The sequence below is a fragment of the Pectinophora gossypiella genome, chromosome 15 (genome assembly GCF_024362695.1).
Source record: "Pectinophora gossypiella chromosome 15, ilPecGoss1.1, whole genome shotgun sequence".
NCBI classification, from domain to species: domain Eukaryota; kingdom Metazoa; phylum Arthropoda; class Insecta; order Lepidoptera; family Gelechiidae; genus Pectinophora; species Pectinophora gossypiella.
In genome coordinates this window covers 517631-531554 of record NC_065418.1, presented here as the reverse complement: position 1 = coordinate 531554, position 13924 = coordinate 517631, and the positions used below count along the sequence as shown (strand labels likewise).

The window sequence follows — 13924 nt, the reverse complement described above, 5'->3', positions numbered from 1 at the left end:
TAGCTGGCGAGGACTGATGTACTGTTTATCTCTGCCTACCCCTTCGGAGATATATTGTCATTAAACGAGCACAAATCATGGAAACCACGTGATATCAATTATCTAAAATCCAAACATGAATTGAAACTCTTTAAGTCGAATTCAGTGGTTTAGAGCCTTAGCCGGGATTTGAACCAGTGTTAATACAGTGTAAGTCACGCTATCTCTGATACTAGTCTGTTAAAGGATATTGCAAATTATTTATTACAATACGAGTGCACGCATTTTATGCGATTATTACGTTATAACTGCAAATTATCGCAACTAAATCCATTATAAAACAATTTATGATATAATAATAGGGGCTATTAACATTGATTAATAATAATAATGGATTACAATTTTCGATTACAGATGAAAAGTAATGATAATAATTTTATTATAAATGTCTAACCACACAAAACTATCTAAATAAAACCAAACTCAACTATAACTTAAAAATATTTTTATTCAGTAAGTAAGTACTTACTTTACACACACACACGCTTAGAATTCTCAGTTTTTTTTTTACATGAGTACTTAAATATATTTTTGTCGCGTTCGACAAATGGTAGGTATATTTTGTGTTTCTCATCCGTCTAAAATTACTGCCGCTTCTCACAACCTGTATAGGTAGCCGGAAATGTAGCTGCCGGAAAACATCGTGACTTATTGTAGATTTGTCGCAAATGGCATTAACTACTTGGCCAGACAAATGGGGAGCGCTGAGGGCGCGGGGTCGGAATCGGGGTTCTGAAGTGTTTGTTGTCACGAGCTGATTGGCCTCTATGGCTAGAGTAATCGGGTCGCCGGGATCGTATATTACGTCCTTCGAGCGCTGATATTTTTCGCTACCAGAGGCTTTAACCGATGACTAAATAGCCCCCATACATCAAAATAAGTCGCGATTAGTTTACTAACTCCAAAAAAAAGAGTTAATAGTTGCAAAAACATATTTTTTTGCGATGGAACAACAAATTTACGATATTCGGTTCATCATATCCAATATCCATCTTAGGACGTCGTATCAACAGTGCTTGCAGCGTTTGATTACTTGCTGCTCTGCCCACACCGTAAGAGATTACGTGCGTGAGTTCGTGTATGTATGTCCAAGACACTGCAGGTATAGAAGTAGGACACTAACACAAGGTCAGGTCAAATTATAGATTTATTACTTAAGTAGATCTTCCGGAGATCTGAGATCTACCTCAGTGGGTAACTGAACTCACCACAGTACGATTTAAAATGGGTAACCAGTAAGTAGTTATTTAATAGTGCGCGACGGCGCGGGCGTCGTTTATTTTATTATACCTTTTTGTATTTTTTTTAAAATTCATCTTTATGAAACTCCGCGCAGAAGAAGTATGTATAAATCTACTATTTATGTTATAGCATGGTGCGCAGAACAGTGTTAGAACCGTATATTTCTTATGCTGTCTCTTGTGCATTAGGCTGTATTATTTCTGTCCTGTTGTCATAGTGCGAAAAAGTAAACTGCACAGATGAAGTCGCGGACAGCATCTAAGGTAAAAAAATAGATGTACTTAATTTAGTGATTGTCTGTGTGTGTTTGACGACGGCCATCGTTATCAGGATCCTTTTAAACACCACCTGCGAGCAGTGAGACCTCCCACCTACAGTCAACGACAATGACTCTAATCGCACGATTGTTATTCGCTACACTCACGTAAGTTCTATTTTTATTTGTTTTTTAATCTATTTTTCCTTATCAGGTTTATTTATTTTTCTAAACTTTCTAAAGTTTGACGAAATCCCATTCGAGATTGACGGGGCGGAACTCCTCGAGTTATTTTTATGTTTTGATTATGCTGATTTCCAAAGAAAACTTAATTATTTAGTTAGTAATATTGACGTAAAAAGGTTTCTGATTTTTATTTTTTTCAATTATTTTTTTTTTTTGTTAATCTCACCTACAAGTAATTTTCATCGTTTTCAGCTATCGTTTACATTTTTTATGAACCCGAAATTTTCGAGATCTCTCGGGATTGATATTTCCAATCCCGCGGGATCTCGAACTTGCGATCTCGAGTCGGGTTTGCCTTCCCTAGTCGTGAGTTTATTATGCTAATTTTCATACAAAAATAACGAAATATATTATGTTAACAACAGATTTTTTTTTAGTTTTTCCGCTGTAATAGCCAACAATGTCAGTGGAAGTTTTCCTTCAGACTTCATATTCGGCGCGTCTACTGCCTCATACCAGGTAGAAGGCGCCTGGGATGAAGATGGTGAGACATTCAACCTACATTATTACCTAAATTTTAAAATATTTGTAAAACGCATAACGCAGTAGGTAACATAAGTTACACTTTGAATCGACAATTTTTACATAACGAACGACTCATCCGCTTAAAACTACTGCAGCTTCTCACAATCTGTATAGCCGGGGAAAAGAAGCTTCAAGAAAAACCTCGACACAGATACATAACCCCATAAATAATCTGTCCTTATAAGTACTTATACGTAAATTCCTGATTCACCTCACTCCACAGCATGGTCTAATCCTCGTAACGCTACGACACCTAGAGCCTGAAATCTTAAAAAAAAAAAACAAACTTGGTAATAATCAGAAATCAGAAATCATTTATTCGCTTAGGATAAATAGGTACAGGTACAGAGTCACAATATGGTATAACTCGGTATAAGGCAGTGTTACAGCATCTCTATCCTGCTAATTATTATAAGCATGCAAATGTCGAAAATTCAAAAATTCTCTAATACTATAAAAACTATTAGTAATTAGCCATTCGCGTAATTTAAGAGTCATAACTTTACTGGGTCCGTTTTTAAATTTATCAGGTATCTTATTGTATACTTTTATGCACATGTTATGAGGACTTTCTAAACAATATTGTGTAGTTTTTGGACAGTAGTCCCTTGCTAGTTCGTGTATAGGAAGCACACAGTTAAGATAGTTAAATAACACTTTTGGATAAAGCCACTTCTGTGATGGAATGGTTTTTTGACGTGACGTGTGGTAGATTTGCCGCTAATGGCATTAACTACTTGGCCGGACAAATGGGGAGCGCTGAGGGCTCTCACCCGGTACAAAATTTAAGACAACGAGCCTGAGGGTGCCCAGTTGGTGGGCGCGAATGTCAGTTCAGGGTGTCGTCTGAAAGGGTCGATAGCTGTAAACATCGAATGAGGGAAATCTACGACCACACCGGCGGGATCGCGAGAACTGTGACACATGAGCACACGAGGTGTTGATACTAATAAGTACAGGGGAGTTAAAATGGCCACATCCAAGCAATTCATCTAAATAGCAAAAATGTTATTTTGACATTTGTTTGCATTGCGCTTACTTTTACTTACTTTTATTTGCGGAAATGTCAAATTGCAATATTGCTTTTTTAGATGAATTGCTTCGATGTGGCCATTTTAACTCGCCTGAACAGTTTTGCCAGTTTCGAAAATTTCCCCCATTGCAATGAGGGGTTTTTTTTTTAAATACAGCTTGAGCTTGTTTTTTTTTTCATTATTAGGTAACAATTTTTTATAGTTAAACAAATTTCATTTTTTTTTTTCGATTATCTTTTCCAGGCAAAGGCTGGTCCATGTGGGACCACCTGGTCCGCACCGACCCGGGCCACATCGCGGACCACTCCAACGCGGACGTCGCAGCCAACTCATACCACCTTTACAAGCGAGATGTCCAGATGCTGAAGGAACTAGGCGTCAGTGCTTACAGGTACAGTCGTGAGCAATATAATGTACCCACTTTAGGACTCTGTCGCACTAACATATTTGAGTTTTAGTGAGACTTACAGTTCAATTTGTCAAAAAAGTTAATGTGACATGGTACCAAAGTGTATACATATTAATGCTCGTGGCTTACTACTCTTTAATAACATCAATAGTAGCCCCGATTCCTGCAGACACCTAATTTTGTTTTAAGTTATACCCGTCATTTTCGTATTGGCCGAAAAGGAAAGGGACGGATGACTACTGTTAATATTAAAATGGAAGAACAACCCGGGCGGATAATTTTATTCGCAGGCATCTCGCTCATATGCAATAGTCACTTGATCGGTTAGGACACTGCAGGTTTGAATCACCAGATTATCCGGAAATCCGGATTCCATGCTTCGGAAGACACGTTAGTCCCGGCTACTAGCCCAAAACCTCCACCAACCCGCAGTAGCGGCACAGCGCGATGGACTATGCTCTAGACAGTGCACGCAACTTTTAATATAATAAATCGATTTGTTTCAGGTTCTCAATATCCTGGCCGCGAATCATGCCGTATGGACGACCAGACTACGTGAACCCTCGTGGCATACAGTACTACAACAACCTGATCGACGAACTGCTGGCCAACAACATACAGCCTTTCCCCACCATGTACCACTGGGATCTGCCCCAGAACCTTAACGAACAGGGAGGTATCCTTAGCGAGAATTTCCCAGATTGGTTTGGGGATTATGCCAGGGTTCTGTACCAGAATTTCGGGGATAGAGTGAAGCATTGGCTGACTTTGAATGAGCCTTATATCCACTGTCATATAGGCTTTGGAACTGGCATGCATGCTCCGAGGATCAGGTCTCCCGGTGTGGGGTACTATCGATGTGGAAGGCAGATCCTCCTGGCGCATGCTAGAGCGTTCCATATATATAACGATGAGGGATTCAGATCAGCTCAGAATGGGCAACTGGGGATCGTTATCAGCATGGATTGGAGTATACCAAGCACTGATTCCGTGGACGACGCCGAAGCTGTTACTGATTACATAGCGTTTAAAGTAAGTGAAATACTTAAAGTAGTCACTGGTGCTAATTCCTGTAAATACCATCTAATTTTATTTTAAGTTATATCTGTCATTTTCTTATCCGCCGAAAAGGAAAGGAACGGGTAATCGACAAGCATAAAATTTATGGAACACACGTCAATTTTCCAAATCTAAACCAACCGTCTAAAAATTTTACATCCGTCAATAACCCGACACAGTTAAGTAGATAGCACGTCAAACGGATTGCATACCAGGGACGTACCTTTTGATTCGCCCGGGTTATTCATTCATTTACTCATTCTTCCTAAAATTAAGAGCTGTGAATCATCCGTCCCTTTCCTTTTCGACGGATATGAAAATGACGGATATAACTTAAAATAAAATTAGGTGGTGTCTGCAGGAATCGGGGCCATTATCAGTGGTACTCACTGTGGTCCCGTGGTTCGTTGTTTCTCAAACGGGGAGCGCTGGTTCCAACTCCGGTACCTACACGTACTTCTTCTTCTTCTTCTTGTCGTTTCGATGGCATTCAGATTTTGCATCAATGATTTTTTGATTTATTTTAAGTGCTGGCTCGACCATTATAGACGGCGATACGGCTCACCACCTATCACGTTGGTCTAACAGATAGCTCGGTGACGTGTGGGTACTTAGTTCATCTTGCGATGGATGTGCCTCTGACTACCCCAATTGGGATATAGTCGTGAACTTATGCTTTATGCAAGTATTTAAATTGGGCATTTTGTAAACATAAAATAGTATACACATAAGATCACGCCTATTTCCTGTTGGGGTTGGCAGAGGAATTCGATTTACTTACCTGACACATCACTTTCGCTTCTACTGATTCCACTCTCATTCAAATTCTTCGATTTCATATTCATATTCATTTATTTCGTAATAGTTATATTACATGTCATATGGAAAATATAATAATACAATAATGGTACTTAAGTACTAAGCGGTAAATTATAAAGTTAAAAATTCTTCAAAGCTATAGAAAGTGTGTTCGAGTAGCCAGCATTTAAGCCTACTTTTAAAACATTTCAATGATGGCGCGTCAACGATTGATTTAGGCAATCTGTTATACACGGTTGTCCCGGTCACATGAGTCAGTTTGCTGGACTTGGCGAGTCTGTGTCTGACAGGTTGGAGTCTATTCGCGTGCCGTAGCGTTTTTACGGCCTGGTCCCCGCGCAGTCGATACCCGTCAATATGTGTGTATACGTACACAGCAATTTGAAAAATTACGATAGACGGGAGTGTAAGTATTTCCAGCTCAGCAAAATACGGCCTAGCGGACACATCCTGCGGAACGTGTACTATGGCTCGGATCGCCCTTTTTTGCATTCGGAAGGCCCGCTGCCAATCCGCCGCACGCCCCCATAGCTCGGCACCGTACGTCAATATTGAATGCACCGTAGCAAAGTAGCAAGATCGCGCTACATTTCTCGTCAAAGTTTGTATGAATTTGCTCTTTCAGCGTTTATCCATTAATTTACATCCACCGAAATTTACCTAATTAAATCTTTTAAAAATGTTGCTTACGGCCACCTGGTATAAGCAATCTTACCCGATGAAGTTAGCTTGCGGCCAGGGTGAACCAGTCTTGGTTGATTTTTACCTTGGGTACTACTTAATTTTGATAATGAAATTAATTTTGTTCATGTCACTGTCACGTGTGGGTTATGAGGCGGATTACCTACTTTATCAACCACCAGGGTTATATTTAAGCAACGCATGCATTTAATAGATGTTTATTTTATGTCTTTAATTATTATATGAATTTATATCCAAGTATCTTATCTACTACACCTATTGGGAACATATTGGTACACAATATGTGAGATTAGGTTGTTTATATTATAATAGCTAATCGATTATTTCAAAGGCGAATGATAATGATAATGCATCATCATCACCAGCCCATTAACGTCCCCACTGCTGGGGCACGGGCCTTCCCTATGGATGGATAGGGAGATCGGGCCTTAAACCATCACGCGGGCCCAGTGCGGATTGATGGTTATTAACGACTGCTAATGCAGCCGGGACCAACGGCTTAACGTGCCTTCCGAAGCACGGAGGAGCTCGAGATGATTTTTTTTTTTTGTGGTCACCCAACCTATGACCGGCCATTGCGAAAGTTGCTTTACTTCAACAACCGCAGACCGAGCGCGTTAACCGCTGCGCCACCGAGCTCTGATAATGCATTGCAATGATAATGCATCTAGAGGTTATTGCGGCATTTGATTACCAGATTATATCTCGTTAGTCATGGATTTTTTGTGTATAGTTACCTACTTACATTGTAAATTGATAGCACGTGCTTATCTGTATTGGAAAACGTATAAATAAACCCACAAATCATAAAAACCAGGGCGATATGATTTCACAAGTCCGCATATCGCCTGTTAACTCGCTGTGTGATGCTTTTAGCTCACGATCCGGAGGTCCCGGGTTCAAATCCCGGCGGGGACATATCACAAAAATCATTTTGTGATCCCTAGTTTGGTTAAGACATTATAGACTGATCACCAGATTGTCCGAAAGTAAGATGATCGTGCTTCGGAAGGCACGGTAAGCCGTTGGTCCCGGTTACTATTTACTGAATTATTTTACCACCTTTTTTGTATTCTATGTGCTCTCGCAAATAAATTGATCTGATTTGATTTTGATGTAAGTAGTCGTTACATGAGCCATGTCAGGGGCCTTTGGTGGCTCAATAATAACTCTGACACCAGGGTTGATGGGGACATACATAGATACGTACACTCACGCCCGTAATCCCTAACGGGGTGGGCAGAGCCACAAGTAATCAAAGACAACTTGTGATAACGAAGAACTAAGATGGATATGATGAACCTCATGGTGACAAGGAAAATGAATGGCTCTACCCATATAATGTTTTAGATATGACATGACATGAATATTTATGTGTTTTTTTTTTAATTTCAGTTTGGTCAGTACATGGATCCTTTATTCTCCGAACAAGGCAACTACCCGCAAAGGATCTTAGAGCGTGTAGCTACGAACAGCGCCCTGGAAGGTCTCTCCACTACAAGACTACCAGCATTTACTGATGCAGAGGCCGAATATCTCCGCGGGACTTCCGACTTCCTCGCATTGAATCATTACAGCACTGCTGTTGTATACAGGAACGCATCTGTTGCGGGCATGCATGAAGTCCCGTCGATGTTCAATGACGTTTACATCGGGAGTTATAGTGATCCCTCCTGGCCAATGAGCGAAACCAATTGGTCTGCGGTAAGACACACATAAGCTCATAAGATCACGCCTTTTCCCATTGGGGTAGGCAGAATCCACGGAATTCCACTTACGTGTAAGACGCAGACAATTAAGTATGCCCTGTAGGTCTGGGCCCCTATCTGAACTCAACCACCATCTCACTCCGGCCTATTGAAATGATTGTTGCTGTTGCAGTTTCTTGTCATTTCTTCTCCTCAGCCATAACACCTTGCGAGATGACGTAGATTCAACAAGTTTATCCATGATAATTACGTTGAATAAATGATTCGTGCTTCGGAAGGCATGATCAGCCGTTAGTCCCGGTTACTACTTACTGATGTAAGTAAGTGGTCGTTACGTGAGGCATGTCGGCTCAGTAGTAACCCTGACACCAGGGTTGATGAGGTTGGTAATCCACCTCTCAACCCACTCGATAAGAAGAGAATGATTCTGATTTCCGATAATTAATTTATTTATTTATTTTATTATTCCGGAGGGCCTTAATATCCGCCAACATCCCGTGTGTGCTGGAGCCCCCGGGTCTTTGCCGCTCCGACGGCAAAAGACCAGACGGCCTGACTATGGTGCCATGGCGGAAGGGAAAATGCCTGCAGTGGGTCAGCACTTTCGCTGCCTCGCATCTCAGCCGAACGGTGCGGACGGCTGGCGCCGCGGCTGAGTTTGCTGCGGATAGAAAGCGGGACAAATATTCGGCTCTAGTGGGCAACTATTATTTTGTGTCGCTTGCGTTTGAGACGTCAGGGTGTTGGGGGTTGGAGGCTATAGCCTTCATTAGGGAACTAGGGCGTAGGTTAAGAAAGAGGGGGTCCGATATGCGTGCGGGCTCTTTCTTTGTGCAAAGGTTGTCCATCGCCATACAATATAATGGGGACCTTTGCGCCTGGAATAACTCGCGGGGGATTGTTTGACGATTAGACACGTAAGGTCTTGAATTGTTAATTTCTAATTGAATTAATGTTTAATTTGTAATTTTGTAGAGGTAGTCTTAGATTTCTTTTGTATAAATTGGCCATCAGTTATAGATTGTAAGTTATTTTTGTCATTTAACATTTAAAATATATATGATTTATTAATAAAAGTAACATTTATTAAATATTCTGGATGGTGATTGGTGACTTATCCTTATTTCCTTTCCAGGAATACGCACCAGGGCTGTACAACCTTTTGAACTACATAAAGGACACATACAACAACCCGACCATATACATCACGGAGAATGGATTCTCATCCTTCACCGGCTTGGTGGACGACCAGAGGTGCCAATATTACAAGAACTACCTGGTGGCCGTGCAACAGGCTATAGAATCTGGCGTAGACCTGAGAGGCTACTTCGCTTGGAGTCTTATGGACAACTTTGAATGGGCCAGGGGATATACGTAAGTAATAATACACTGGCCTGAAAACTAAGTAGGTAAGTAACTAAGTAAAAAAGCGGCCAAATGCGAGTCGGACTCGCCCATGAAGGGTTCCGTAACAGTTGAGTTGATTGAATGAAAAGTAAATTACGGTTTACGATTTATGATGTATTAAAAAAAACTATTTACTAGATCTGGTTCAAACCAATTTTCGTTGGTAGTTTGCATGCTAATCTACATCATATATTTTTTTTAGTCTTATCCTCCTCTTATTTTAGAAGTTACAGGGGGGGGGACACATGTTACCACTTTGGAAGTGTCTCTCGCGCAAACTATTCAGTTTAGAAAAAAATGATATTAGAAACCTCAATACCATTTTGGAAGACCTATCCATAGATAACCCACACGTATGGGTTTGATGAAAAAAAAAATTTTGAGTTTCAGTTCTATGTATGTACCCCCAAAATTTATTGTTTTTTTTTTTTCTATCATTGCATAAAAATCTTAATGCGGTTCACAGAATACACATATTTATCAAGTTTCAACAGTATAGCTATTATAGTTTCGGAGAAAAGTGGCTGTGACATACGGACGGACAGACGGACGGACAGACATGACGAATCTATAAGGGTTCCGTTTTTTGCTATTAGGCTACGGAACCCTAATTATAATAACTTTTTAAGTACACAAGATAAACTTTCGAAATAAAAAGGAGTCGAAATGTTGCTAATGTAGAATTACAAATTAGTTACAATGATTATCTATGAAACTTTTGTTTAAATCTCTAACTTCTATACCTATGAATAAGTACTTTAGAAAAAAAAAAGTGCGCACTAGTGCGTACTTAATTCTGCAGGCCAGTTTTTGTTTCTTTTTTTTTGACGTAACTTATTGTAGATTTGCCGCAAATGGTATTAACTACTTGGCCAGACAAATGGGAAGCGCTGAGGGCTTTCACCCGGCACAAAATTCAAGACAACAGGCCTGAGGGTGCCCAGTTGAAAACAAATCTCGGTTCAGGGTGTCGTCTGAAAGAAGGGCCACAGAGGCCGTCTTCTTATCGTGTGGGGTGTGAGGTGGAATACCAGCCTCATCAACCCTGATGTCAGGGTTATGATTGAGCAGCCAATGGTCCCTGACGTGGCTCATGTAACGATTACTCACTTACATCAGTACATAGTAACCGGGACCAACAGCTTAACGTGCCTTCCTAAGCCTGCAATGTCCTAACGAAACTAGGGATCACTAAGTGATTTTTGTGATATGTCCCCGCCGGGATTCGAACCCGGGGCCTCGGTATCGTGAGTCCAACGCTCAACCACTGGACCATTGGGGCCGTGTATAATAAAGATTATATAAATATGCCCCATTTTCTGTTTTCAGAATCAGATTTGGACTGTACGAAATAGATATGACAGATCCTGAAAGAACTAGGACACCCAGAAAGTCTGCGTTGGTGTATAAGGAGATAATCCGAAGTAGGGTTGTCGACATGGATTACAACCCGGACCCTTACCTTCCGGGCAGCAGCCACTTAGTCACCGGATCTGCCCTCACCGTCGTGGTGGCAGCTTTATACAATTTACTTCGGTAAAGTCAACTTCAACTTTATGGTTTATGGCAACCGGTCGTCGTATAGAAGTTCGGTAAAGTCATGGTAAGAAAACCAGGTATGCTCAAAAGTGACAGCTAGCATTTCAAGGTTAGCCCAGCTGACGTCATGCCTCTCTGGGTTGCCATTTCGTAAAAAATAAATTACCCACGACCAATGTTTTTACATTAACTTTCCAAGGATTTTTTTAACTTTTAGTAAAAGATCTTTATATGTGTGACAAGTACTTAACAGTAATTAAATACATTACTCAGTAATTCACTTAATTTTCAATAATAAAATTTACGTCCTTGGAATGTTGGAGATGCCAATTTAATGGTAACACAGCGGTAACACTTACGTCATCAAAGGGCTAGCAATGGCGGCTTATCATGGTGTTGAGCATACCTAGTCTTCTTATACCATGGGTAAAGTGAAATGTACAAGGCGATACAACCAAATAAACACTTGAATTGTTGGATTTATCGTATAGAATTCATTCTGTCATATTGGTATTTGCGGTACGGGGAGTGAGGGGTGTGTGTGATCCATCGAATAATATAACAGGGCCTTTGAAAATACAAATTATAAGTAATTAAAACACATAATAACGTGTTCTTACCGCGTTTAAAGCAGTGATATGAGACTCCCGATATTTCGACACTGTTGCAAGTGTCATGATAACCGCGTAAACTTAAAACAATGTATAAATTATAAGTCTCTTCTCTTCTTCCTTGCGCTATCTCACTTTAGGTGGGGTCGGCTCTCCTAATTTTGCGGCGCCATGACATTCTGTCTAGGGTTGTCGGGTCGGGTAAATTTTCATTTTTTAATAATCGGGACATGCTGGTCCACCAAGTATAAGGAGGGCGTCCTCTGCCTCTTTTGTCGGGCAGGCAAAGAGCTGTGTGGACTACATGCTGCTGGTCTCTCCGCATTACGTGGCCATACCACCTCAAACGACTTTATTTCAGCTTATCGGGTATAGGGGCTACTTTGAAGCTTCCGCGAACGTACTCGTTTCTAATTTTGCCTTGCCTAGTCACCCCTCCCGACCATCGAAGCATTTTCATCTCAGTCGTATGAAGTATAAATGTATAAATTATAAGTATCTTAAGTATTATAGTAGTTTTAAGTATTATAAGTGGAGATAAGCAAGATACAGGCGTTCGTCTGCATCGCCTCTGTGTGCGGTTTAGGTTTTAATTAATTATTATATTAAGTAAATGTAAGTAAAATTTATATATATTTTTCTACCAGAATAAATCCTTTATTCTTAATTTAAAATTCCAAATGTGAAATAAGGGTTGAACACATAACTATTGTAAATAGATTATCAAGTAGGTATAAAATAAAACAACCAAGTTACAACACGAATTCGCTTTTTTAATTTAACATCAATTTATTACTTAAGAGATTACATCACAATCAGGTACTTTGTAAGTTAAAAAAAAGCCGCAATAAGGTTTTTTTATAAAAAATATGAAAAGTAATAGTTGTTTACCCCTGAAAGGCAATTACTTCGTGTATTGTATTTCTTTAAAACTATTACTTATTTTTTAAATCTAGCATGTTAAGTTCTAACAAAAAAGATGATATTTGCAGATTTATCGATAAACCTATGGAATTATAGGTAATAGTCTCTGTATACCTAGTTACTGTTCCTCTTTACCTTAATAATCACTGGACCTACAGAAAATAGCACCGAAGTGCACTCGTGTTTTAAAGAAGTGCAATCCATGTTAGTCTTCGGTTCGAAATCAAGAAAACCTGATAACAATAATTATCTGTTAAGGTTAGGTTACACAGTGCGAGCAGCTGATGTGACAATAGACAGCTACTGTGCCTGTGTACTCGTAAGTGACTCGCCTCGCACGGTCACACTGTGCAAACCGCTGGCGTCGCAGAAGACAGCTACTATACTAGTGTACTGGTATAATTCGTTTGTATCATGTCGCCCAAACAAGAAACACTATACCCGGCGTGGGCCCGAGCGTACGAGCTACTGTCATTTCGCAAAATCGTGCGAGTTGACGACCGACCGGCGTGCGAGTGGTGTGGTGGGGGAAGGCAAGTAGCGAGTAAAAACAAAAAATGTTGAAGTAACTCGAACGCGAGCAACTGTACCACTCGCACATGACAGTAACTCGGTTGATGCGGTCACACGTGCGTAGTAGCTGCACCTCAATAACTGACTCGGTCAGCTCGCTTGTTAGCTCGCACTGTGTAACCTAGGCTTTAAAAATACTAATGGCTTTTATACATCATCATGGAATGCAAGTTGCACACGGATAAGTGGCACTAGCATACAACAAAGAATAACACTACACAATTATTATAGAACGGACACACTCCGCCCCGCGCAAATCAGTATCAGCAGCCGAGCTACATTTACCTCACCCCCTCTAGGTCGTACTTTAGTCTAAAAGGGCGCGGATGATCCTCTCGCTCGCACTTACGGCACACCCCGGACACTTCATACAAAACACCTCGTTTTACACAGACACTACACATTGACGTTATCGTACAGTCATGAGCAATATCATGTACCCACTTTAGAACCCTGTCGCACTATCATATTTGACATTTAATGACGGTTTAATTTGTCAAAAAAGTTAATGTGACATGGTTGCAAAGTGTATACATATTAGTACTCGTGACCGTACACACGTGTTTGTGTTGTGACATGTGACGCCATACGATTGAAGACTAAAATAAGACCGACGGGGAGGTAAACCTAGCACGAGCACAGCAATATAAGGCTGCGTTTTCATTGACGCGGAGCTGTGCGGAGATGAGCAGAGATGTGCAGGAATCGACCAATCACCGTGAGGGAGAGAGTGACAGAGCATCTTCGTTTTTCGCTCTCTCGAACGCTGTGATTGGTCAAATCCGCGCATCTCCGCTCTTCTCCGCCCATCTCCGCGTCAGCGAAAACCC

The 13924-nt window shown here is 40.7% G+C and overlaps 1 protein-coding gene across 4 annotated transcripts; it reads left to right on the top strand.

Moving 5' to 3' along the window:
- Positions 1-63: 63 nt before the first annotated feature.
- Positions 64-12361, top strand: LOC126373126 (myrosinase 1-like). 4 transcript variants are annotated; one of them, XM_050019144.1, is made up of 8 exons: positions 64-189; positions 1612-1705; positions 2161-2267; positions 3586-3733; positions 4258-4783; positions 7727-8035; positions 9176-9414; positions 10777-12361. In XM_050019144.1, the coding sequence occupies exons 2-8, from the start codon at positions 1668-1670 to the stop codon at positions 10985-10987; spliced, it is 1578 nt and encodes a 525-aa protein (XP_049875101.1). In that variant the 5' UTR covers positions 64-189; positions 1612-1667; the 3' UTR covers positions 10988-12361. The 4 variants fall into 4 exon arrangements, with proteins under 4 accessions (XP_049875101.1, XP_049875104.1, XP_049875105.1 ...); XM_050019147.1 differs by lacking the exon at positions 64-189 and adding an exon at positions 430-492; XM_050019148.1 differs by lacking the exons at positions 64-189; positions 1612-1705 and adding an exon at positions 1360-1544.
- Positions 12362-13924: the final 1563 nt, after the last annotated feature.

Excerpts from the sequence above, each read along its gene's own strand:
- LOC126373126 (XM_050019144.1), top strand. The coding sequence starts at position 1,668 with ATGACTCTAATCGCACGATTGTTATTCGCTACACTCAC. Across the intron at positions 1,706-2,160 it reads TTGTTATTCGCTACACTCAC|TTTTTCCGCTGTAATAGCCA; the intron begins GTAAGTTCTATT and ends ATTTTTTTTTAG. Across the intron at positions 3,734-4,257 it reads CTAGGCGTCAGTGCTTACAG|GTTCTCAATATCCTGGCCGC; the intron begins GTACAGTCGTGA and ends GATTTGTTTCAG.